This window comes from Phalacrocorax carbo, chromosome 7, assembly GCF_963921805.1.
Source record: "Phalacrocorax carbo chromosome 7, bPhaCar2.1, whole genome shotgun sequence".
NCBI lineage: Eukaryota > Metazoa > Chordata > Aves > Suliformes > Phalacrocoracidae > Phalacrocorax > Phalacrocorax carbo.
Genome location: NC_087519.1, coordinates 13925358 through 13950125, shown reverse-complemented (window position 1 = coordinate 13950125; position 24768 = coordinate 13925358). Strand labels below are relative to the sequence as shown.

The 24768-nt window shown below is 37.8% G+C and overlaps 2 protein-coding genes across 4 annotated transcripts in view; one reads left to right on the top strand and one right to left on the bottom strand.

The window, feature by feature from the left end:
* SCG3 (secretogranin III) overlaps positions 1-1964 on the bottom strand; it is a 31180-nt gene extending 29216 nt beyond the window's left edge. Inside the window, exon 1 of the mRNA XM_064456402.1 lies at positions 1699-1964. Coding sequence (XP_064312472.1) covers positions 1699-1927 — 229 coding nt within the window. The 5' untranslated portion in view covers positions 1928-1964. The remainder of the gene's footprint in view (positions 1-1698) is intronic.
* AP4E1 (adaptor related protein complex 4 subunit epsilon 1) lies at positions 1466-24132 on the top strand. Of its 3 annotated transcripts, none has more exons than XM_064456398.1 (21): positions 1466-1708; positions 2155-2226; positions 3051-3174; positions 5405-5478; positions 6869-6990; positions 7781-7940; positions 8482-8648; positions 9296-9369; positions 10993-11115; positions 11203-11312; positions 11589-11732; positions 12902-13010; positions 13117-13262; positions 13964-14266; positions 15026-15140; positions 17303-17438; positions 18578-18833; positions 19616-20191; positions 21611-21795; positions 22633-22790; positions 23723-24132. In XM_064456398.1, the coding sequence occupies exons 1-21, from the start codon at positions 1547-1549 to the stop codon at positions 23881-23883; spliced, it is 3477 nt and encodes a 1158-aa protein (XP_064312468.1). In that variant the 5' UTR covers positions 1466-1546; the 3' UTR covers positions 23884-24132. The 3 variants fall into 3 exon arrangements, with proteins under 3 accessions (XP_064312468.1, XP_064312469.1, XP_064312470.1); XM_064456399.1 differs by having other exon boundaries at positions 1468-1708; positions 13144-13262; XM_064456400.1 differs by lacking the exons at positions 1466-1708; positions 2155-2226 and having other exon boundaries at positions 3099-3174; positions 5405-5503.
* The last annotated feature ends 636 nt before the right edge of the window (positions 24133-24768 follow it).

Sequence of the window (24768 nt, the reverse complement as noted above, 5' to 3'; positions counted from 1 at the left end):
TGGAGATGGAGGGATACTTTTTTTCTTAGAAACACACCGCTCATCAGGGATTACTTCAGTTTCTTTCCCACCCTTTCTAGAAAAAAATAATCATCTTTGAACTGAAATACAAACCAGAAAATGTCAAGTAATTTTGTTTCAAAAAAATATGTGTAACTGAAAAGGAATACATGTGTTTCTAAAATGGAATTAAGCATCCAAAACTAATAGATTCAGTATTATCTTAGCCTGCTGTCTTTACTGAGGTGATTGACTCACATATTTAAGCGGCGTGATGCTTTTTTCTTGTTCACAGGAAAAACAGTGAAAGAAAAACAATTCTGTTAAAAAATACAGTAAAGACTATCTGAATATGTCTCGTTGCAATTGTCTGAATATTTCATTACACAAGTATTGAAAGGCATATCCTAACAGATGAGGTAAACATGACTGGGTTTGATGCACTTTTTCCCTTGTAGTGTGAAGTATCCACGGAAGTGATCTGGCACCCTTCTTTCACGTGTTCATTTCATTGCTTTGCCAGTGAATGACCACTTCCATCCCAGCCACACAGTTCTGCGGCAGCCAGGTACGGACCAGGAGGCACGTCATGGTGTTTCGGAGCAGAGCTGGGATACGGCCTGTGTCTGACAAACAAAGGAGGAGCTTTTTCTGTCAGTTGCAATCACTTCTCTGGGTACCAAATGACCAAAACTAACAAGGCTTCTGCTCGTTTAGCATCTGTTGAACTCCTGTTCAGCTATGGTGACATAACACTACCTTTAATTTGAAAGGCACAGTATTACAAAATGGCAAAAATGGTATCGAAAGAGTCAGGAAAAAAAAGTAATCTTTAACCTTATAAATTCAAACCTTACTTTTCAAGGGTAAGAAGCCCTTTGTTTCATTTGAAGAGCAATGAATGCAGAAGTAGTTCCCAGGAGCTACCTTCCCGAGAAAACCCTCCCAAGGCGCCAGCCCCCGCTGCCAGGGAGCGGGAATCACCTCACGAACAGCTCCCCCGGGAGCCATTCGGCCAGGACCGCTCTCTAGATGCTCCTGCTCACACTTTAAGAATAACATTTCCCACAAATGGTCCCACTGCCCTCTTTCGACACCCACCTTCAAATGTCTTTGTTTTGTGATGCTGACAAAGCCGGAGCCCCGGCGGGCGGGCGGGCGGCGAGGCCGCTCCTGCTCCCCCTGCCTTCACCCGGAGAGGGCTCCCTCAGAGGGCAGCTCCCCTTATCCCGGCGGGACCCGTGACCGCCAGCAGCAGCACCGGAGGCGGGGGGGACTGCCGCTCCCGCGGGGCTGACCCGCTCCGACCGCTGTGTTCCAGCTCCCCCTCCCGGCCCAGCCGCCACCGGTTCCACCTCACGGGGAGCGGCCCCGGGCTCCCTGCCCCGCCCCCAGCGGGCCATACAGCGCCCCCTGCCGCCCGGCGGGCGCGCCCGCAGCCGGGGGCGGTCCCGGAAGTGCGGGGCGAGACCGGCGGCGCGGCCGGGCCCTCCCCCTCCGTTCCCTTCCGGGCGGTGGTGGGGAGTGGGCTGCGGCACGAGCCGCCATGAGCGACGTGGTGGAGCGGACGCTGAGTGTGCTGCCCGGGCTGCTGGGGCAGCACGAGCCGGGCGCCGGGCCGGGGGGCGCCGGCGGCCCTGCCAGGGCTTCGGCCACCTCCCGGCTCGGGAGCCTTATCCGGAGCATCACGGCGCTCACCTCCAAGCATGTACGGGCGTCGCACCGGGGCGAGCCGGGCCGGGGCGGGCCTCCTGCTCTTCCCGCCGCGTCGGAGCCGGCAGGGGCCCGGCCCTACTCTTCTCCCTTCCCGGCCTCCCTGAGGTGCCGGTGCGGTGGCGGGGGCCCCGTGCGCGGTGGCCCCGCAGCTCCGGTCGGGGCTGTGCCCTGTCGAGCTGCGGGCCCCGCCGAAAGCGTCACTGCAGCGCATGTTAACGGGTGGGCGCGTTGTGCTGCTCCGTGGGGGCGTGGTGTGGGAGAACATGGCCGCACGGTGCTGCTCTCGGTGATGGACGCGGGCTGTCCCGTGTTGCTACCGTAAATGAGGTCTACGCTGGCTTCGAGAAGACGGTGGAATACTGGCTTCTTTGACTTCTGTTTCCTGTTTTGCCTCCAAAGTTTACGCGAGATTAAAATTAAAAGTGTAATCTTTTCTAGGAAGAAGAAAAACTAATCCAGCAGGAATTAACCAGTTTGAAAGCAACAGTTTCTGCCCCCACCACAACACTCGTAAGTTCTGTTAGTGGGAGCAGCAGGCCAAAGCTGAAGAAAAAAAGTGTTCTCACTCTGTTTGCCAGGTGGAGTGTATGGGTTATCTGCGTTATAGCTATTTAATCATCAGCATTAAAAGGTACCAATGTCTGTGGTTTTGCAGCATGGTTAAAATAGTGAGGACACTGACTCTGTTTTATGTGAATAAACTGTAACAGTATGGCGCCCAGAGTCTGTCATTCTGTAGTTTCTGAAATAATGCAGACAAAAAAGATTGGTAATGAGCTGCTTCCATCTAATAACATTCTTTGCAGGCTGACATTGTTCTTACAATTAATTTGTGCTATATAAGAAGCTGTGCTTTGTTGCAGGAGTTGATGTATTCTGGTTTGAATTAGTTAATACATATCTTGGTCCCATGAGTGAGAATTTTTGAAGGGGAAAAATAAAGTTTTACCTCACGCATCGTGAAAACCCATCCCAGGTAGTGTAGTGGTTGGTAAAAATCATCTGTATTAGCACTGTGATCATCTAATACTTCAGATAATTCATATTTTTTGTTTGTCATAATTAATCTAGTGTTGATCACATGCATGGTAATCAAAATAAGATAGCATCTTTAGGGACAATGTATGCTGAGTTCTGCTTTTATGGTAAAAAAATTGATACTGGTTCCCAGAAGAGGTTCATAACAGGAATACGTAGGAGTACCCTGATTTGAAAAAACAGGTGTGAATGCACATATGTTTCTATCAGGTAATGTCCTCTACTTCATTAGAGCAGTGAAGAAGAGTATAAAACATGGCTGACTTAAAATTCTCAATATATTTTTGGTATTTCAGAGACTGATGAAAGAGTGTATGGTGAGACTCATTTATTGTGAAATGCTGGGGTACGAGTCTTCCTTTGGATATATCCATGCAATCAAGCTTGCACAGCAAGGAAATCTTTTGGAGAAAAGAGTTGGTATGTGCATGGAACTATAACCCTAATATGCTCAAACTGTGTTTTTCAAGTTTCTTAGGGTTTATAATTAATGTAAAAATACAGCTTCGAATGTTCTTCTGTTTTCTTGGTCTTGTTTCATAGTCTCTCACCCCTCTTTGAAAAGAACTAAATCCGTAGTTTGTGAGCTGCTCTGTGTCTAACTGTAGAACAGAAGGCAGGGGAAATTAATTTATTTTAAATCATCAGTTGTTCTTTCATTGTTTTGTATTGCTGCACCAATAAACAAGTAATTTAGGAGAAATTTTTTTAAAAGACACATCAAGCTGAGAATGAGTTTTTGACAAGATTTGTTTTTTTTTTTTTCAAGTACTCTAGGTACTACAAGAGTAGACAAAGATGTTAATGTCAGACAATTTCTGCAAGCATAGTATTGGCTTCCCGATATTTAGCTTAAAGATAGTTGTTTAGAATTTTTATAAAGGGCTTATTGCTGTTAGCAAAGTGGCCCAAAAATTTTTTCTGGTTTTGTGCATGTAGTATATATTTTGGTTTAGAAACAGTTGTAGGAAATGAGGCAAATAGGGACGTCCTTATAGCACAGGTGCAGAAGTTCCTGAAGAAATCTGTAAGGCTAGTTCAGATTTCTTTGAAATTTCATGCCATTGTGCTTTCCTGGTCTGCCAGTGTGGCTATTATCTTGTTTCCAGTAGATTTGATTTGAAGTAGCAGTCAGCCTGTTTCGTCTGGAGAACTTCCTTGCAGTTGCTGATTCAGCTAGTGAAGACATTTTTTCTTGTTTGCAGAGAAAATGGTTTAACTCCAAGCAATACTATGTCTGCATACACAGAAGGAAGGCAGTGTCTTGCGGGATATGCTTGTTTGATATCCTGTGTTTGAATTTCTTCTGGATCGTCCATTCAAGTATTGGAGTTTCAGAGAGAATGCATTACAAGTGATGATTTAAAGTTGCTTTATCCCTGAGTAATGAAAGCCAGTGTGCAGATGCTGTGGTAGGGATTAAGAAATTCTATCTTCACCAAACCTGGGAGGGCAGGTGGTAAGCTGTTTTGAAGAAAACTTTGTGACCTCTGTAAGTGTCAAGAACCAATGTGTCTTGTCATTAATCAGTTTGAGACCTTTCCATACTAGGGTTCTTTTTGAGAAGGCTTTGGTGAAGCAGTGGGGTTTTTTGGGTTTTGTTTTTTAAATGTAGGTGGTTTTAAGTCCTCTGGACACAAAGCACCCTTAAGCTTTGATCTGGTAAAAGGATGTTGTCGAGAATGTGTATGTGGGTTTGGGGTTTCCTGGTTGTTGTTCTACAGTTATATGTGATATACAAGGACAACCTTGTTTGTTCTTGGTGCAATATACCAAAGTCTGTATTAAGGAAGTGTTGTCAGTTGATTCAACCAAGATGGGTTCCTCTTTTACCCAGTGTGAGTCTCAGTGAATGAGAGCAAACTACATATTTGCAGATGTGCTAAGCTAATCAAGTGCATAGTTTCACAAGCGGATAAATCAATCTGACAGCACAGACAATACAGTTATTTGAGTTGCTTGTTTTGATCCCTAAGCCCTGTATGAACCAAGACCTTTTTTTAAGATTCATCTGTGATAAAAATATTGTCATGAGTTGTGGCACACTTTCCCCACACACTCACTTTAAGTCCCTTAGATTAAAAGGAAGAGGGATCTTGAAGAAAAAGGTTTCTGGCAGGTTTCTTTTCTGGGGTTCTGGAATTGTTTCCTTCTAGTCAAGAGATAGCAAGGGAGTTTTCAGCATAGGATGGTGAATTTACTTCTGTTTTCCAAGTTGAATATAAAATTTATTTGAAATGGAACTTTATTTTTTGAGAAAAGAGAAACAAGGAAGTGCATTTGTTGTATGGTCTAGAAAGAATATGTACTTTTCTGTGCAGGGACAATATTTGTTTTCCAGGAGGAGATTTCTCATGGTTTTCTTGGCTGCTGTTTAGCTATGACAGTGTTGTAATGTCTCTGATTTCTCACACCCTATGAATTCTTAGCTGTTATTTGTTAAGCCTTACTGCAACTTAAATATAAGTGGTTTGCGTGGAAATAAAAGAAAGTCTTGATGTTTAAAACAAGCAACTGTCATACAGTGAGGTATTTTTGTTGTCTTTTTTTGATTGTTTGAATTAACTCTGCTTGTATTATAGTCTTAAATTTTCTATCCTGAAGTTGCTTATTGGTTGAAAGTAGTGATGGAGGCTACTTTCTTTTATAGGTTACTTGGCAGTTTCTTTATTTCTCCATGAAAATCATGAACTGCTACTTCTACTTGTGAACACAGTTGTGAAGGTACAGTGTTTTTGGAGGTCTGGAGGTAAACTAAACTTGGACAAATTCTTCCTGTTTTGTGTCACACAACATCTAAGCTCATTAGTTCCATCTTGATCTCTTACAGTTGCTGTTTCTTTGGTTAGCAATGAAAATTTGAAATGCCTTTTGTTGGCTTTTTAATTTAATCTTGGCATTCCTGCTGTTGAAGCTGTAATGTTAAATTCTTTGAAAGGAGGTATACCGTAAAATTTCCTTTATAAAATGTACCAATTTTATATGTTCTCAACTGCAGGAGTGTAGTCATGCATGCATATTTTAATGTAAACCTCTGCTTTTAGCTGACAACAAATATCTGTTGGCTTCTTTGTGTTGTTTTGGTAGAAAATGGAAGTATGCTTTGGAGTGATGCTGAAAATCTGTTACCTGATAATATTTCATAGATGTCATCATCTGTATCACTGCCTCTTGCATGGAGCAATTCTGGCTTACAACAACTTTTTCTGTGTAATGATTACTTTTATAATACAGGCTGAAGTCACATAAATTGTAGACTGAAAGTGATGCTCATTTTGCTGTTGTTATTGAAAACTGTTCGACAGTCTTTAAAAATCTGACTTGAAACTAGTCAGGATATATAAAGAAGTGGGAAAAATAAGAGTCCAAAGAGAACTAAATGAAAATAAGCAGAAAAACCTATCTGGTGCAAATGGCCAGAGCAAATGATGATGCCAGCTGGAAATCTTACACTTTTCATTTGTTTTGAAAAGTAATTCTAGTCTTGTATTTCATGAATTCATCCATTGTTTTTTTGGTTTATAGTTATAGTGAGCTATGTCTACTATCTTTAATTGTATTTGGGATTGTGAATGTTTATTCTTTCTTTATAGAATGTTATGTATAATTTACATCTCTTCTTAGGGAGTAGGTAATGTCTTCTTTTAGTGTGCAAGTATGTAATTGGCAGGATTATTGAGCGTGTTTTTTTTTCCTTTGAGCTGTATCAAAGGCACTAGAGAGAATACTATTGAGTTCGGTGCGAAGTGACTCATCCCGCTGAGCCAGCTGGGGACTCAGCATAGTTTTGCAGTCATCAAACTATTTCAGTAAACAAACATTGAGCGTAGCTCTATGCGTTAATCTTGCATACCTTTAAGATATGAACCTAGTTCTGTAACACAAATGTGAGGAGCTGCATGCTCCTCTCCCTGTATAAGAGAAGAAAAGAGCTTGATTAGGTCAGTGAGATCTGACACTTCTCAAACATGAGCAGACAACAGGACGTCTGGTAGCAGGATGCTTGCTGTAGGTGGGCTAGATCCAGCCTGCATGTGAAAGATTTGGGGTATGTCTGTGCAGGATTTAAAAGTCTAAATGAAAAATTACTTTCTTATTTCAATGATTTTAACAGGACTTACAGAGCACTAATCTAGTAGAGGTGTGCATGGCATTAACCATTGTCAGCCAGATCTTTCCACGGGAGATGATTCCAGCTGTTCTTCCCCTAATAGAAGACAAGCTTCAGCATTCTAAGTATGTATTCATTTACAGAATTTCAAGTGACCTTGTACTGTTGAAAGACTTAATTTTATAGGTAGTTTTAGTAAAGATGTTTTTTCTCTGAGTTGGTCTTTTCAATTATTACCTTCAGAAATTGTTCCTCTCCTAGTTTTTCTCTTGGATTTTTGACTTATTTGCAGTTTTGACTGAGTGCTGGATAGGTATTAATTTTTTTCATAACCAGGTTTGATAGGTAAATGTAATTGAATTTGTCTTCTGTAGTCCTTTTAACAAACATGTGGATGAAGAAGTGTTTGTAGAGAAAGTGGAGAAACAGGTTGGGATCCCTGAAGTACTTCACTGTTACATTTTTTTAATAAAGCTTTTTATAGAAACTTTGGTGAAAGTGTATCTGCAGATATCAATACCCCTGAATTGTTTGATTCTTAATTTTTAATATCCCGTACACAGAGGATGACATTAAGTGTTGTGTTGATTAGAAAGGGAACTGCAGAATGGTCGGACTCAGTAACTTCATTGACAATTCAAAAGAACGGGCACCAAATAAACAATCTGACATCAAGCCCTACTATATGCTTTTAAGTTTGCTTTGTCAATTCCTCGCTTAGTTGGTATTTGCAAAGTCCCTTGTTACCAAATATGTAAAACATGGGTTCTCATCTCTCTCGAAATCATGACGCTCTGATGGCTGGCCACATAATTTTAGATTGCTGTAGAAATAGCAAGTGCAAGTTGTTTTGTTAAGTACTTAACATACACAAGCAACTTAATTTTGTTTTGTGTAAATCTCATTTCACTTCAGGGAAATTATCCGAAGAAAAGCTGTTCAAGCTTTATATAAATTCTATCTCATTGCTCCTAACCAAGTTCAGCATATTCATGATAAGTTCCGGAAAGCCTTATGTGACAGGGATGCTGGAGTCATGGCTGCTTCTTTGCATATTTACCTTCAAATGATTAAGGTAGGCAAAGAATTGGAAGCACGAATTAACTTAGGAGCTTTTCATAGATATATTTTTTTAAAATTTTAAATACAGTGTACTGTACAGAAGTTTTGCAGAAAAAACTTACTTGTAATAGTTAAAAATTAATTTATGTGATCATGGATATCTGTGTTATGTTTGTGCTAGTTCTCCAGGTAGCTTGACAGATCCAGTTCTTGCGCAATTTGAATGCTTAGCATTATTAGTGTCCTTAGCTAGAGCATCTAACTTCTACGGTGTGTTAAAGGGTTTGCTGAAATTTGCTTGTATTTTTTGTGGTTTTTTTTACTGTTACCTTCAAGTTACATTCACTTGCTTTGCAAATGTGTGAGAAAATAGCATAGGATTAAAGTGAAGAGTTTACAAGTGTTGGGGGATAAAAGTAGAAGTTTGATTTAAAGAAATGAAACCCTCAGTGTAGGTACTTTGATCTTACTGAATTTGTGGATTATGTTGATTGTTTTTACTTTTGTGGTGCTGTGTCAAAATCTTTGAACTGTATTTCTTTTTTATTATGTAGGAAAACTCATCTGGATACAAAGACTTGACTGGGAGTTTTGTAACCATCCTAAAGCAGGTAGTGGGAGGAAAGCTCCCTATTGACTTCAATTATCACAGTGTTCCAGCACCATGGTTACAAATTCAGCTTTTAAGAATATTGGGGCTGTTAGGAAAAAATGATCCAAGGTAACCAGATCCTTCTCTGTAATTAAGATTTTGAAGGTACAAAGAATACAGTCATGACCTGTACCTTATAGACAGCTTTCTGGTTGTTTTGTTGAGTGGTTTTTCGTTTGTTTTGTTGTCTTTTTTTTTATAGGAGGGTTTCAGTGTTGAACTTCTTATACGTTTGTTATTAACCAATATAGTAAGCAGATACTTTTTAAACTGCAAAATTAGTTTCTTAGCTTCTGGATTGGCTAAACTATTGATTATTGTGGAATACGCTTAAAATATATTTTTGCTGGGACTTCTGTTACAAGGTTACCAAACTCTGTGAAAATCCATACTAAAGATACCTTAAAAAGTACTTAACTTATGCTACATAAAAATTATTATTTTGTGTGGACCTAGTTGTCTGTGATCCTTTTCCTCTTTGTTTTGTTTTTATACAAGCAGCGAGGGAAGTGTGTTTATTCTTGTGACGTCATAAAAGCTGGAAACATCTCGTTAGATGCCATTTAGAAACATGTTGTAGAGCTCTTCCATGTTAAAGCAAGTCTGTAGATACAAATAAGTTGTTACAGATTTCAATGCTACTCTTTGAGCTGTTTGGCAAACTACATGCTTGTTAGTGCTGCAAATAATTTTAGATGTTTTTTCTTGTTAAACAGGACAAGCGAATTAATGTATGATGTTCTAGATGAATCTTTAAGAAGAGCAGAGATAAATCATAATATTACATATGGTGAGTGAGGTTATTTTATGTAATTATCAGTCTTCAGAAAGATTGAAAATGTGAGTAGTTGGTCATGCTAAAATACCTATGCAGTACTCTTATAATTAGATTTTTTATTCTTAATATATAGTAACTGTATTCCGAAGTGTCCAACTAGTAACTTGTAGAACAAGTGATACATTGCAGTACAGCACAGTTTTTTGTCATTGAAGTAAAACATTTTTATTTACTGGGAATTAATTTTGACTGAAAAGCCTCTATCCTATATTTGCATTGTCCTTGGCCTTAAATACAGAAAGTCAGCTGCTTCATGAAAGCTTTTCTTGAACGTTGCTTAAGATGAAATAAGAGAAGAAAAATCGTAGTGATACAGCCCCATTTATTAGAAGTGCTTAGATCTTTTTGCTGCCCTGAGAAGGGCAATAAAAAGTTTGCAAGAGTGACAGCAGTTCTTTACAGCTGTGTAGGGCTTTCCCTCTAGCCACAGTTAATAAAAATTACATCTTGAGAGTTCAGTGGTAGTGGTGCATGCGAAAAGATGTTTTTGGCACACATATATCTCAATTTAAAATTTCTAGAACATGGTAGAAGACTGTTAATTTCATTATCTTAGCAGAGACATTGGTATTTGTTACCGAACAACGCAAAAGGAGTAATTGCACTGTTAAGTTTTTCTAATAAAAAGCTGAGCAATGTATTTGGATTTTTCTTTGCCTTCCCCTCCCCAAAGATCCAGATATGATGTTCTAGAACACTACTTTAAAAGCTGTTTCACTAATAAAATAAACTAACCCCCCATTATTTTAGTATAGATTTTGTTAACATATAATAAGCTTTTTATAAAACTTCAGTTGCTGATCCCAGACAAAAGAAAAATATAATGGAGTGAGTACTCTTTCTTATGCAAAGTCCTTGGTTATTGCATGTTTCTTGCTTCTTATAGGCAATTGAGTTGTTAATATGCTAGTCTTTCTCAGATCTAGTTTTGTAATGCCTAGGGAGAGTAAGTGGTCGTCTGTTGGACAGCTGAGAGACTGAATTGCGAGAACAACTGAAAATTACATCATGATTTTAAACACCAGATAACTTGGAGAGAGTAACTTGGTCTGAATCTTTGCCCAAATTGCTGCCACAAAGGATTAATTTTTTTTGTGTGTGTGCTGTGCAGTTTACTTCTAGCTTTTCCTCAAACAACTATGCGAAGGGTTTTTTTTTAATAAGGATATTCTTGGGATGATTTTGGCTGTCAGTAGTAGCTAAGAAATCATATGAATTACTGAAAAATATGTTGTCTGAAATGGTTCATAGTTGCCCATTGGCTTTCTAAAAACTGTCCCAGTCCCGTCCCTTGAGCAACTATAGGATACTTGAAGGTTGGAAGAACTTTAAGGACAGAAAGTTGTATACACAATGGCAGAGGCTAATGAAAAAATATGTATGTACTAAAGGATGTGGTGTTTCATCCTGTTTTTACTTGTATCAGTAGGTAGTCTGCAGTTAGATTCAGTGGGGGTGGGACAACGCTGAAATTCCTTGATACTGTAAATGGGCTTGTTTGCTTATTAAAAATTTTTTGCATTATGGAAGTATATAATGCACCTTAATTACGTGTCCTTTTTTCCCCCCCCACAGCCATCTTGTTTGAATGTGTCCAAACAATTTATACAATTCATCCCAAATCTGAACTACTTGAAAAGGCTGCCAAGTGCATTGGAAAATTTGTTTTGTCACCCAAAATTAATTTGAAATACTTAGGTAAGGATACCTGATTTCATTAAGATGCTTTTAATTTGATCATAGTAGTATACATTCTCTTATATCATTATGTCACTTATATTCTAGGTTTAAAGGCTCTGACGTATGTTATCCAGCAGGATCCTAATCTGGCACTTCAGCACCAGATGACAATAATTGAGTGTCTGGACCATCCAGATCCCATTATTAAAAGGGAGGTCAGTGAATTTTTAAATATAAAACGTTAATTTTTAGAGATGGGTGATTGGTTTTCTAAAACGAATAATGTAAAAGGCATATTATGTCTCAGTTATTGTGAGAGGGCAGTTATGAACAATATTAACATGACAAGCTGTGTAGATAAGCAGTGTATTTCATTTAAGACTTGTCAAATACAGTTGCTTGATTTGGCATCACACTAGTGTTTCTATTTTCCCGTTTCCTTTTTTGAGTCATCAGAGCCAATTAAATGTATTTTTTGCTTTATCTTTCAGACTTTAGAGCTTCTCTATAGAATTACAAACGGACAGAATGTAGTTGTCATAGTTCAGAAGATGCTTGACTACTTAAAAGAAAGCAAGGAAGAATATGCTATCATCAACTTAGTTGGCAAAATAGCAGAACTAGCTGAGAAATATCCTTTTATTTTTCTGAAGCTTTGGAGTCGGAGCTCAGGCAGTTGTAGCATTTGTACCTTTCCAAGCATCTTTTGTCTTTTGAGGTAGGAAGTCTTAGAGCTGTGCTTTCTACTCTTCCATATGCAAAAAAAAAAAGCTCAAAAGAAAATGCATACAAAAATGATCAGTGTTTCTTGTATTTCATTGAGAGAAAGTAGTGGCACTCAAAATACTTTATTTTGGCTTTGGAGTTTAGAATTAAAACTTCGTATTTTTAAATCAAAACTTTGAAGACTTATACCACTGCGTGGAGAGATACGCCTCAGTGCTACATTGAGTGCTGTTCTGTAATTGCAGGCATGATCTTTTTGTTAGAGAACTCATCATTGGTGTATGCATTTTAAGAATAACACATTTTCATAGAAATATATAAAAAGTTTAAATATGCCAAAAAGATGAGAGTGATGGTTAGGCATTTGACATATGGTGGACATGGCTGTTAGACTTGCCATTGCCTGATTTTCTGTATGATTTCTTGTCTGATAATTTGAGTTGTAAGCTCTTTCTAACAGAGAGCTCCCTTAACATCCTATTTGTACACTGCTTGGCACAGACTAGCATACAAAAAAACCTGTGTTGTCATGCAGTATGCAAAAATAAGACAATAACACTAATGTTTCTGTACTCTTCAAAATTTCCATTCAGTAAGTGTGCAATTTCAGGATTTATTTGAGGGAAGGCAGAAGCTAACTTCCAAAGTTAGCAAAGGCTGATCAAATTTTAAATATATTAAAAAAATGTTTCTTTCTGTGGAGTACTTTGAAACGTTTGTTGTTTTTCACTAAATCAACAGCACTTATTCATGCACTACTTGAGATGTATTGATTGGCAAGTCAGCAAATTGCACATAATGGATAACTGTAAAGTTTATGCACAGACTTTTCCAACTGGGCAGTAATTTAAGACTTCTCTACCTGATCACCAGTCTTCATTAATTTTACAGGAAACTCTTTATAAAAGACACAGGAATATTTCCTTTTCAGTTAGATTCACCATCAAGCCCTCAACTTACTGGGGAGAGCAAGATGGGTAGCTTACTTATGGAAAACTTGTTTCCTTACAAAACGCACTTAAAAAATAAAGAAAAAGTTATGCCTTAGCACTTCATTCCTTAACATCTGGACACATATGCCCCTGATGATGAGTGGTTCATCCAAACAATGAATGCTGTGTTTTCAGTTGGAGGTGACGTTGTGCATCCTGATATCCCAAACAACTTTCTGAGACTGTTGGCTGAAGGTAACTCCCTGAATGCTCTGAAGAATTAGACAGGTTCCTTAATCATCTGGCTTTTCATCTTAAAACACTTTGAAATATTTGATGGGAGGTGTTATTTGTGTTTCAGGCAAAGTATGTATTGTTTTCTGTCTAGGATTTGATGATGGAAAAGGTGATGATCAGCTACGGATATATGCAGTACAGTCTTATTTAGCATTACTTGAAGAGGAAGATGCATTGTATCCGCAGAAACTCCTTCAAGTTATGAGTTGGGTAAGGAAGACACATGGTCAAAATTGAATACGCAGATATGAGGAAACTGTCAAAGGTGGTGATGTTTTTAATAAATATTTTAACTGTTTTATTTTTAGTCATGGATATTCTGTTTTTACTTTGAGTCAAAATAATATGCTGGAATCTCTTTTTAGTGACCTCTTTTGGTGCCTGAGTACTGCTTAGCTGGTCATAGTTTGTGGAAAAGCTGACTTGCTCCCTTTAAGGCTGCTAGCATGGCTTAGCAGCCACATGAATCCGACTGCATGGTGAGAGCCTGTCTGCCTTCATCAGTAGTAGGCCGGATGTGGTTGTGAAAGGCATCTTTAGCTTTGCAGGTGGATGGCCAAGGGCTGTGATAGTATTGTTTGGCACCTGGGTAAACTTCAGCTTTCACCCAAGGAAAAGGCTGCAGTATGAACAAATCATGTTTTGTAAGGGCCTAATTGCTATGTTTAGCTTTCTTGTTGAGACAGCTGTTTGAGTTTTAAGAAGCTAAAAGTTGGAGTCTGAGGTAAACAAAGATCATTTCAAGCCTTCAACATTTAAAACACAAAAAGGTAAATAATTCAGAACATGTTTAAGTAGTAGTTTCTTGAATGTGAGGTGGTTTTTATTGTGTTTTTATTTATTCTAATTTCAAAACTGAAAGCACTGCTCTGTGCGACTAAATGCGAATTTTGTCTGTTCTTTGTGAATAGGTGTTGGGGGAATATTCCAGCCTTATTACAGATGTTGATCCAGAGGTTATTTTGACAAAGCTACACAGCCTGCTGAAGAAGACTTGCGTTACTTCTGAAACTAAAGCATGGATAATGGCTGCAGTCACCAAGATAGCATCACGTACCTCCTGTTCGAAAACAGTTGACAAACTAATCCAAGAATTCAGCAACTCTCTAGAAACCTACATGAGACAATATGTCTTTGAATTGAAGCATCTGTGTGAAAACAAAGTACTGATGAAAAAATTTCTTCCATTTGATGCTAGTTGCAATGACATGGTGGTAAGACAGCTCCAATGCATGTCCTTCATGCACCTCTTTGTAGTTTGGGGCGGGTGGGGGTGTTGAATAGTTTGGTACAAAGTGTTTTCAAAATTAATGACATTTGACGGTTCTGACTGGTGCCAGTCTTTAGCCTGCTTAAAGCCAGTTTTCAGAAACATACTTTTTCGGGCATATGTGATGAATCATAATATTCTATAGTGAAAGATAAAGAACCATGGTGTTTAGATAGTAAGCTGGAGTAGCTTTTAAGAAAATTATGATTTCATATGCTGATTTAATTTTTTTGTAGTTTTTTTTTAAGGCAAGTTAGGCCTGCTTTAGTGATATGGTACAGTTTTTTAATTCAAACATTTGCCTCATATTTAGAAACTACTCATCTTGACACTGAAATGTCCATAATAAGTGATGGAAAATACTATTGATATTGCTGAGGTTTCGGGGGGGGTTTGAATTTAGTATTTTCATGTTATGGTAGGATCAACCATTTTTGGAAAACTCCACTCTGCTTTTTTCTTTTTTTTTTTCTTGTATAGACAAAAATCAGTAGTGGAGGATTTAAGTTACAAATCTCTAGGTCAGAGTCTGTTTCATCATACTTGCTTAACAATTCCTGTTAATACAGCAGCTTTACTGGTAGATGTGGAGATGTGAGACAGAAGATCCTGATTTGCTGATAAGACACAGTATTCTGGTAACATCAGGCTCATGAATAGAAAATATTTTCATTGCTTTGTCATTTTTCTTAATTCTGCGTAGGTAGATGCTTCCTTATCTTTTCTGGATGGGTTTGTGGCTGAGGGACTTGGTCGTGGTGCAGCACCATATAAGCCTCATCACCAGAGACAAGAGGAGAAACTTTCTCAGGAAAAAGGTGACTGTTTACTGCATTTATTAAATAGCTGGTAAATTACCTGATAAGTATTAACAAACAATCTAAGTATACAGTTAATATTGTTTTTATAAAGTAATTTTATCTTAATACGTCTCTTGTCTGTAGACTTAGCAAAGTTCATCTTAGATTTTAGTTCCATATCTGTCTAGCAGGTATATGTAAAGGTTCATTTATCGTAGGTTGCCATTCTGCAGATGAGAGTGTTTCTTTGCTGGTTTATGGGGATTATTAAACTGAAAGCAAAGGATTCCTGACTTTACTATACTGAGCACGTAGTCTTGATTGTGGAATTATAGTTTTCAATAATAACCATTGTGAACATATTTTACAACACAAATCATACATTTCTTAGTGTAGGTACAGATAAGACAGCACTGTGTGCTTTTGTTTATTTAAAAATACCCTAAAACTTTACCTATAGTGCTTTTTTTTAAACGTTTTTGCCATGGAAGTGATCATTCACTTTATTATAGCCAGTCACATAAGTTTTTCCTTTAGGCTCTTAATGATTCACTTTGAGGTTGGAAAGCTTTTGGAAAACATTCCTCAGCTTTCCTTTACTCTTGAAGATTTAGAAAAATTAGTCTGAATAGAAAAATTACATTACCTGTAATGAATTATCATTATTATATAAATTATATATTAATACTAAATTCAAACATGTATTCTATAACAAGAAATAATTAGCTGTTAAAGAACATTATAATTAAAATAATATATCAATATATGAAATTATATATTTTTTAAAACAAGATTTTGACTCTGCAGGTTAATGCATACAATAAATTGTCCATTTGCTTGCACGTGTAGCTTGGCAAAATTTAACACTTTTCTGAGTAGTGATAAATTGAGAGTATTACATCTACAGCCTCTACTTTAAGCCTGCTAGAAAATTCAAAATTTTGGTGGAGAAACATTGAACAAGGTCAGATATGTTGAAACTGAATATACTGGGGGTTTTTTGGTGTATGTAAAGCCCAATGAGAGATACAATCTACCGTATGTCAGACTGAGCTCGTAGTAGTGCTTCATACTGAGGTGTTGAGAACAAAATTAGTGGCCTTTGCTGCTGAAGAACATCCATTTAGCACTCTGGTGTTCACAGTGTTCTTACAATTTTGCAGGAAAGCTATTGTAGGAAACAGATTACAAACTGCTATTTTTTCTCAGTCACAAGTGCTGATTAGCATCTTCCACTGGTTCATAAATTCTAGGAATTAAGGTATAGGTGACGTAGAATATTCAGAAATATTCTAGAAGGGGAGTCCACTGAGTTTATTGAAATTCTTTGTTTATAGATAACTAAATTTATGGGTTGGTAGAACTTGAATATGTTTATGTGGATTCTGTTAATCACAACGCCCCTTGGATCTCTGTTCCTTCTTGCTTCTTTATGGGACAGGACTCTTCCTCCTTTATCAGGAGACTTCTGTCATCCCCGATGCCCAACAGATTTGCCCTGCTGCTTCACTTTGCTGGGAAGAAGAAAGTGTAAGGCTGGGGTGGAGATGAGGGAAAGGGACTGTACCCATTGATAGTTCCTGGGCTGCAAAGGAGAGTCTGTGCTCTGCTTCATACATGTTTATGTTATAGTTTATGTTTATGTTATAGTCCAAAACAATATTTAGAAGCTATTCAAACTACATTTTGCTTCATAAAGCATATCTAAGGTGTCTGGTTCTGAATCCAGATTTGCAAGTCTTAGTGAAAATGATTTATCACCCAAGGTGTCAAGTATGTTTGCAAAGCAAACAGTGATATATGGACATAATGCTGTGGACTCAAAATGTTATTTAGGCTGATGAACAAATGGAAAAGCTCACTTATTTAGATCCAATACAGTACTTGGGTCTACAAATACTAAGCATCAGCAGATGTTTTAGTGATATGCTATAAAGTCACTATTTCTGTTTAATTTCGATATTTAAAACAAAATACCAAATGAATACATGTTTTGGATAAATCCTCTGTGTGTCTAAAAAAATTTACTTGAGAACAGAAACATCCATTTTTAATGAGGATAGGATCCTGAGTGGGAAGCCTGAGAAGTGCAGCAGTACATCATATCTATTTTCAAAAAATAGATTTCTTTCTTAGTTCTTATGCCTCATTGTAATATTAAGATTCTGTCTGTCTTGCAGCTCTGAATTTTGAACCTTATGGATTGTCATTTGCTTCAAGTGTGTCCTCATCTGGCATCACCGGCAGACAGTCCCCCACTGTTTTATCTTTTGGTTCTGATACGTCTGGTAATAGTGCTGAGACAGGGCATAAAGAGTGAGTTAATTTGTGTTTGAAATGAAGTACATTTAAGCTTCTGTTCTTGCCAGTTTCATGGGTCTTTACTTCTTTGTTACATGGAACTAAAAATAATACAGTTGAACTTGGAAACCTCTATCATATAAGAAGAAATTCAGGATAGCATCTTCTTTGACATAACTAGAAGAAAAGTTAATGCAGTTAGACTGTTTTTCTGCTTTCTTCATAAAGTATAAATCAAGTGATAGTTAATGCAGTAAAATTGGGACAGGATTACCTGACGGTTACCTGATTTAAGTATTTTCTCTGACTTCTTTCTTTTTCTTACAGGCTACACTTACTTTTTATGGGCTTACAATAATGTACCTTTTAAGGAAACTTTTTTAGATAAGTGAGGCTAAGATTCGCAGTGTAAGATACTCCTTAAGTTTTAGAACACAACAAATTGATTCCATATCCAAAGTTTCATACAAATTAATAACTTCATTTATAGTCTGGTAAATTGGTGTGCAGGAAACCTTGGAAGCTTTTTCAGATTCTTCAAGCAGTTTGTGTAAGAAAATTTGAGTGAGGCTTTTAGATAGAGGACTTGTAGCATTTAGCCTGTGTCTGTTGAATTATCTTCTGCTAGAGTTCAGGGTGTCTGAGAACAAGAACACTTTTTGTAAGAAAAATACTTTCTAGGTCTCTTCTAATTTTCAGACTCTTACATTAACCTAAATTATTTTTTAAGGAATCAGCAATAGAACTATTTAAATATACTTAGAGATTCCCAGAATCTTTCTCCTGGGGAGAAAGACAGATACCATGTTGCTTGTATTCACTTCTGAAAAATAGTTCAAATACATTATAAATGTAATCCAAAACTCTGGATGGAGTTGGCAAACAGTCTACTACTGGCTGCAGGTGTCCAATGCTGACTTAGCATAGGTCTATACTTAGGACTATATAGCCTAGTCCAAGTTTGCATTTGCAGGGTGTTTTAAAAGTAGTGAGTGATATTAGTAATATAGAACTTCATGCAGATGCAGAAGTGTTCATTTATATTCCACTACTCACTGTGTATATCAATGTACCAGAGTTGTGAATAGTTTTTAAAGTAGAATGTTGGTGTTTTTATGTTCATATGGTTGATCCTGCTTTGTTTTTCTTCTTAGGACAAATACTCTGAAACTTGAGGGAGTACGCAAGCTATGGGGAAAAGAAGGTTATCTTCCAAAAAAAGAAAACAAAGTAGGGAAAGAAAATGAGCCACAAACTGTTGCTTGTGGCAGCTTATTAGCAGGACAAGTGGGTGATCCTCCTGCATTGCGGTCTGAACAAGTTGCCATCCTCTCTGAGGAAGACAAAGAGAAGCAGCAGTTAGCCTCAACTTTGTTTATTGGGCTAGGATCAAATGCTGGTGTCAGTCTGGTAAGTGGTGTTTTTTTTTCCAGATTTATCAGTTTAAAGTTTATATATTGTTATTTACAATTACAGATATGTATATGCAAATGGTGATCAAATTAGTATTGTGGTAAAATAAGGCAAAAAAACCCAAGACATTGAAAAACTATTGAAAATTAGTTCTGTAATCTGATAATTTAAGAGCCTGGAATGGGTTGGTTATTACTTGATGAAGCAATCTCTGGAGCAGATCTGATTCAGTACCTAGAACTTCCCTCTGTTTACATGTTGCACTTCAAATTCTAGTCTGTTTTCCCTAACAACTGTTCCTTGACCCAACTTTGCAGAGCTGTTGGGATTAATTTGGCAGTAAGGCTAGAGTTTGATGCTCTATGTCAAGACCACTTTTTATTTATGTATGGTCATACGCAGAACATCACCTAATGGTGAATTCTTTGATCTTTTTAAGACTGGCATTATCATATTAGCCAGCTCCAATCTTGGCATTTATCACTGGTTTAACCAGAAAATGTTTACCTGTGCTTGCTTTTTAATAGGAACTTTTAGTTTATGTTTTAGAGAACCTAGAGTCATTCTTGCATTATAAGGTAATCCAATACCCTGTAGGAAATACAACAAAAGCCCGTTACTGGATCCATTAAAATGTTTGGAACCTATTTGTATTTGTTGTCTGAATTGATTTCTTTGTCATTATTTGTTCTTGCTCGCTCTGTTTCATGCTCTTAACAGTAACACAGCTGGTTGCTAGAAATTTCCCCACCCATTTTTTTTCCCTTTTTCCTTTTCAGATGGGGAAAGCGGACACATCTACTCAGAAGTTCAAAAGAAAATCAAAGATAAATGAAACTCAAAATATTGAGGAGGCATCAGACTTCCAAAATGCTGCTGCTTCAGATTTTGGTCCCTTACTTGATACAGTACCTATTAACATGGAAGACTGTGAGGGAAATCTACACACAAGATTAAGGAAGGCCTCCCTGTGTTCTTCAGATATTGTAGAAGATAATTTAGCATTTGAAACACCTCAGGCCCTAAAAAAATCTGGGCTGGATCAAAGACTGTCAGATAGTAGGCTGTCACAGTCGTCTTTGTTTGCTGATAGTAATATTGAAATTTTTCAGCCTCCTCCAAGTGCTCAGTGTGAAAGTGCCAGTAAAACGCCACTGGTCCCCTCCTTACCAGAAGAGCTCAAAGAGCTCACTCATTCTGAAGTAGTGGAACTTTGTCAGAATGATGCCTTAGCTCTCTATTTATGTAAGGTGTGGACAGATGACTCTTTGTTGCTCACTGTTTTTGTTTCAAATAAAACCATTTCTGCACTTAGTGCTGTGAACTTAGTGTTTGAAGAAGCGGAACATTTTCAGGTAAGAAACTTTGTTTCATTATATTTCAAATTCACTTGGAACTTCTCGCTTTTTGCTTGCATTTATGTGTGCAATATTGGCTATTAGCCATGCCTTTTTCCCAAAACATTTCCTTAAAATCTATGGTATGGCTATTGCACACATCCTAAAGAGTAATGAAAGAAATCTCAATACTAAGCTTGTGTCATTTGGTATAAAAGTTAGCATCTCACTTCTATAATTCACCTTGATTTCGTTTACTGCTGCTTGCCTCCATATAACAAATACGTATGACTTTTCAGTTCTGAATTCAGCTTGTGTTTAAGACTAAAACCTAACCAGCCATAGTCTGAATGGTATGACTTGAGCTGCCAAAGAAATCACCATGTAACTTTTTTGTCTGGGTGTGACTCTTGAGCTTGTGCATTCATTTGTATTTATCTGACAACCAGATGTGGTGCAGTTTCTTCCTTCACATAAAATTTGTGTAAGGTTGGTTCAAGTTTGGTTTTTTTTTCTCAAAGACATCAGTCATATTTAATTCTTGTTCTCATGCATTCAGCTGATGTTGGAGAAGTGTTGGTCAGTTTACTTCTCTGACATTAGCTATATCTGGGGCTTAACTATGGTTGGTAAAAGCATGTGATAGTTTTGATTGAAACTTAACTCGAAAGCTATTTAGGAATTGCTTGTTGGCATGACATCCATGGGTGTTGCTGAAAGAAGCATAGAATTGTGAAACCTTGGAGAAACTTAGCAAGTGATAACTGGATAAAGAGAATTAAGCAGAGTATTTATTTTAGAATTGACTTAATCAAGGAACTACTAATTGGTTATGAAGTCTTCCCTCCTATTTCTGGCTTGAATCAAACCTGTCTTGGCATTGATAGAAAGCAGGCATCTCATGTCTGGTTTTCTGCCTTGTAATTCACGTAAGTTTCCACACAGACCACTACCACAGATAGATTGTCTGTTTCTAGTTTGGAGAGGCCAGAGACTGCTGAGTAATCTTGAAATTATCCCTGCCATTAGGGATGGTTTCTCAACTTCTTGCTTTTAGCACAGAGCTTGGGGTATATTGCAGTGTTGCTTGCTCTTGTATATTGGTTTATTTTGGGACTGAATTACTGAATTCAGGTTCCTGGTCATCAGTTCTTTGGCCTCTCTGAGCAATCATTTGGGGGTAGGGGACAAAGCCACTTGGCAGAAAGAGATCAATGTCTCCAGTGTTTTAATTCTTGTAGAACTTTTGTGGAAGTTAATGATTGATTTATCCTTGATGAAAGCTGAGAAATGGTAGCTCTGTTCACTTGCCAAATAGTCCAAGAAAAATCAACTGAAATAAAATGCACTTACACAATTTTATAGCTGTATCTTAGCCACTTAGACAACTTGACAGCAAGACTTACATTCTATGTTCCTTTTAAAAAAATTATATAGATTTTGGAGAGTCCCTCCTATCAGTTTCCTGTAATTGAAGCTCGAAGTGTGGAACACTGCCAGAAATGTGTGTGGATGGACAAAATCTGTACACAGGGAGTTCTTTCTGGTTCCCTTAATTTCCAGTCAGAGATGGAAACTCACCTTGAATTTTCAGTAACTTTATCATTGTTGGACTTCATCAGGTAAATAAAATAAACTGCAGTTTTTAAAAATGTGTGTGCTCAAACAAGTATTAGACAAGGGCAGGACGATTTTGGGTATTGATTATGAAAATGTAAGGTTTCATCTTGAGCAGCTAATTTTAATATAGTTGACATGACTGTTAAAAATAGTAAATGATGATTTATAGACTTTCAAAAAAGGGGCAAAGTTCCAGGAAGAAATATACATCCACTGAGAATACTGACAGTAGCTGCAGGTTAGAATAGTCTTGAACTGCAGAATGTGTTTTTGAGGAGGCTAACAGAACTGAGTGAACAGAAGGGCATGCTGTTTTAAATGTGGCATAATATAAAGATGTCAAGCTGAAATAAGTGATTTGGGTACAGAGACCCATACATTACATGCAAAGGCTGACAACTTTTGCAGGGGAAGAAGAAATCTCATTCTATTAACTCTTGAACACTGCATTTATTTTAGGAGTAGAAAAAGCAAGTGTTCTTTTTCCAGTAGACTTTTCTATTTTATAGTGAAATACAACTTGTTTACTTTAATGAAGCCTACCTCTCATCAAACTCATTTTGTCTCTTTCAATGGGTAAAAATCTCAAGGCCATTCACTCTGGTCTTCCATTTACACAGAATAATTTTTTTTTTTTTTAACTTAGAAATCTAGAGCAAGAAATAGAAACTTTTTAAAATGTTAAGCTGGGAAGAGGAGGGGTTTGTTTAATCTAATCTGTATTTGCTTATTGCTTGCTCTATTGTTCAGTTGCTTCCAGATATGACTTTTTGGGAGGCCATGTATATTCTGAATAATGTATCTTATTTTGCTAAGATATGTGGTGAACTTATTTTTAGGCCAATGGAAATGACTACAGAAGACTTTGGGAATCTGTGGTTGTCCCTTTCCAATGACGTGAAACAGAATATAAAAATGTCATCTTCTCAAGATTCCCTTTCAGCAGCTCTGAATACATTGCAACAGAAGCTGAAACTCCATATAGTTGATATTATAGGTGAGTGAAAGTATGCTGTAAGGTTGCTTAAACCTATAATTTGTCCCAGGAAAGTAAGTTCATGGGAGCAGGTATCTTACAGTTCAATGCAGGGAGTGTTTAGGAGCATAGTAAGCACGGGACCATTGTCCTATGGACTTTATTTGGCCTTACTCAGGGGTCTATGTGAAGACGGATGTAAAGGTACAAGTATACAGCAAACAGTAAATTTTATAAGGGAGCAAACTGTTGCACTGTCGAGTTTTGGACAGGAGAAAAAAATGGTAATGAATCATAGAACCATCAAGGTTGGAAAAGACCTCTAGGATCATCAAGTTCAACCATCATCCCAATACCACCATGCCTCCTAAACCCTGTCCTGAAGTGCCGCATCTACACGTCTTTTAAATACCTCCAGGGATGGTGACTCCACCACCTCTCTGGGCAGCCTGGTCCAATGCCCAACCACTCTTTCAGTAAAGAAATTTTTCCTAATATCCAACCTAAACCTCCCCTGACGCAGCTTGAGGCCATTTCCTCTTGTCCTATCCCTGGTTACATGGGAGAAGAAACGAACACCCATGTCACTACAGCCTCCTTTCAGATAGTTGTAGAGAGTGATAAGGTCTCCCCTCAGCCTCTTCTCCAGGCTAAACAACCCCAATTCCTTCAACCTCTCCTCATCAGACTTGTTCTCCAGACCCTTCACCAGCTTCATTGCCATTCTTTGGACATGTTATAGCTTCTTTGAAGCTATATGACAAATGAAGCTGGGGTTACATGCAGGAGGCATGGTTTTTGGTGACATGTTAGAGGAGTAGGGGTAAGAGTAGAAGAGAACAGCAGAAATGGAGTTTGAGAGAAAGATACTTTTTTTTTTTTAACTATGCTATAGCTATTGTTACTTGTTAATTGTTACTTCATTTTTTTTCTGTGGCCTCTGTTGTTTTAAGGTAATGAGGGAATACTGGCATGCCAGCTACTTCCATCTGTGCCCTGTCTGCTGCATTGTCGTACTCACTCAGGGATGCTGGCATTGTGGTTCAGATCACCTTGTTCTGCTCTTCCAGATGGTTTGCTTTATCAGTGTCAAAAGGTGATGGAGGAATCCTAATAACAATAGTACCTGCCTTAATCTATTTGGTGTGTGAAAATCAAATGAAAGATTTACACAGTTGCACAAATAATCACCAAAGCTAAATGAAGATACCGCTTTTCAGAAGCATTAAAATTTTATTCCAGCTGGCATATGTTATGTGGACTTGTGGGGGAAGAATGATGGCCTAAATTATGCCTGCAAAAACATGCTCAGGACTGTACAGCGACTAACAACTAATCCATTAAAGTATTGTTACCTGTTTAAGTGAAATGTATATTAATTTTGTTGTAAATGACTGAAAGTTATTTATTTTTATTATGCAGCTTTTATAGATGCCAACAATTATTCCTCATAGCAACTACATAAATATGATTTTAAAGAAAACATATCTCCATTATGAGGTCTGATTTGATCAGTTATCAGGATCATCCCATTTTATTTTGATAACTTTTCTAAACATATTTTTAAGCACTGCGGGCAACAAGAGCCGTATTGGTTGTTGTGTAAAGTCACTTACATAGTAACAAATGCATGTTTTGAAAATAGTTGAAAGATTTCAGTGAGCAACACACTTCCCATGATATTTGATAGTTACCATTTAAGTAGTCATGTCTAAATAGGTTTTTGATAGGAGACAGACGTGAAATTGTACGGAAGCACCTCATGGGGGATGATCTAAGGCCCTTCAGGTTAGTTTCTGTCTGCAGTTCTTCCTGCCTCATGTTTGTCACGTTCCTTTTTCTTAGGGGTCTGTGACAGTCACTGAGTATTCGTACATGTCTGAAGATAAGTTTCATGGGGATCAAGTCTGAGATGACTGAGCTGGGGGTAGTTGGCTGTGGACATGTTGACTAGCTGGTAGTTGGCTGGTGGGCATGTTCATTGCTCTCCAGTCAATTC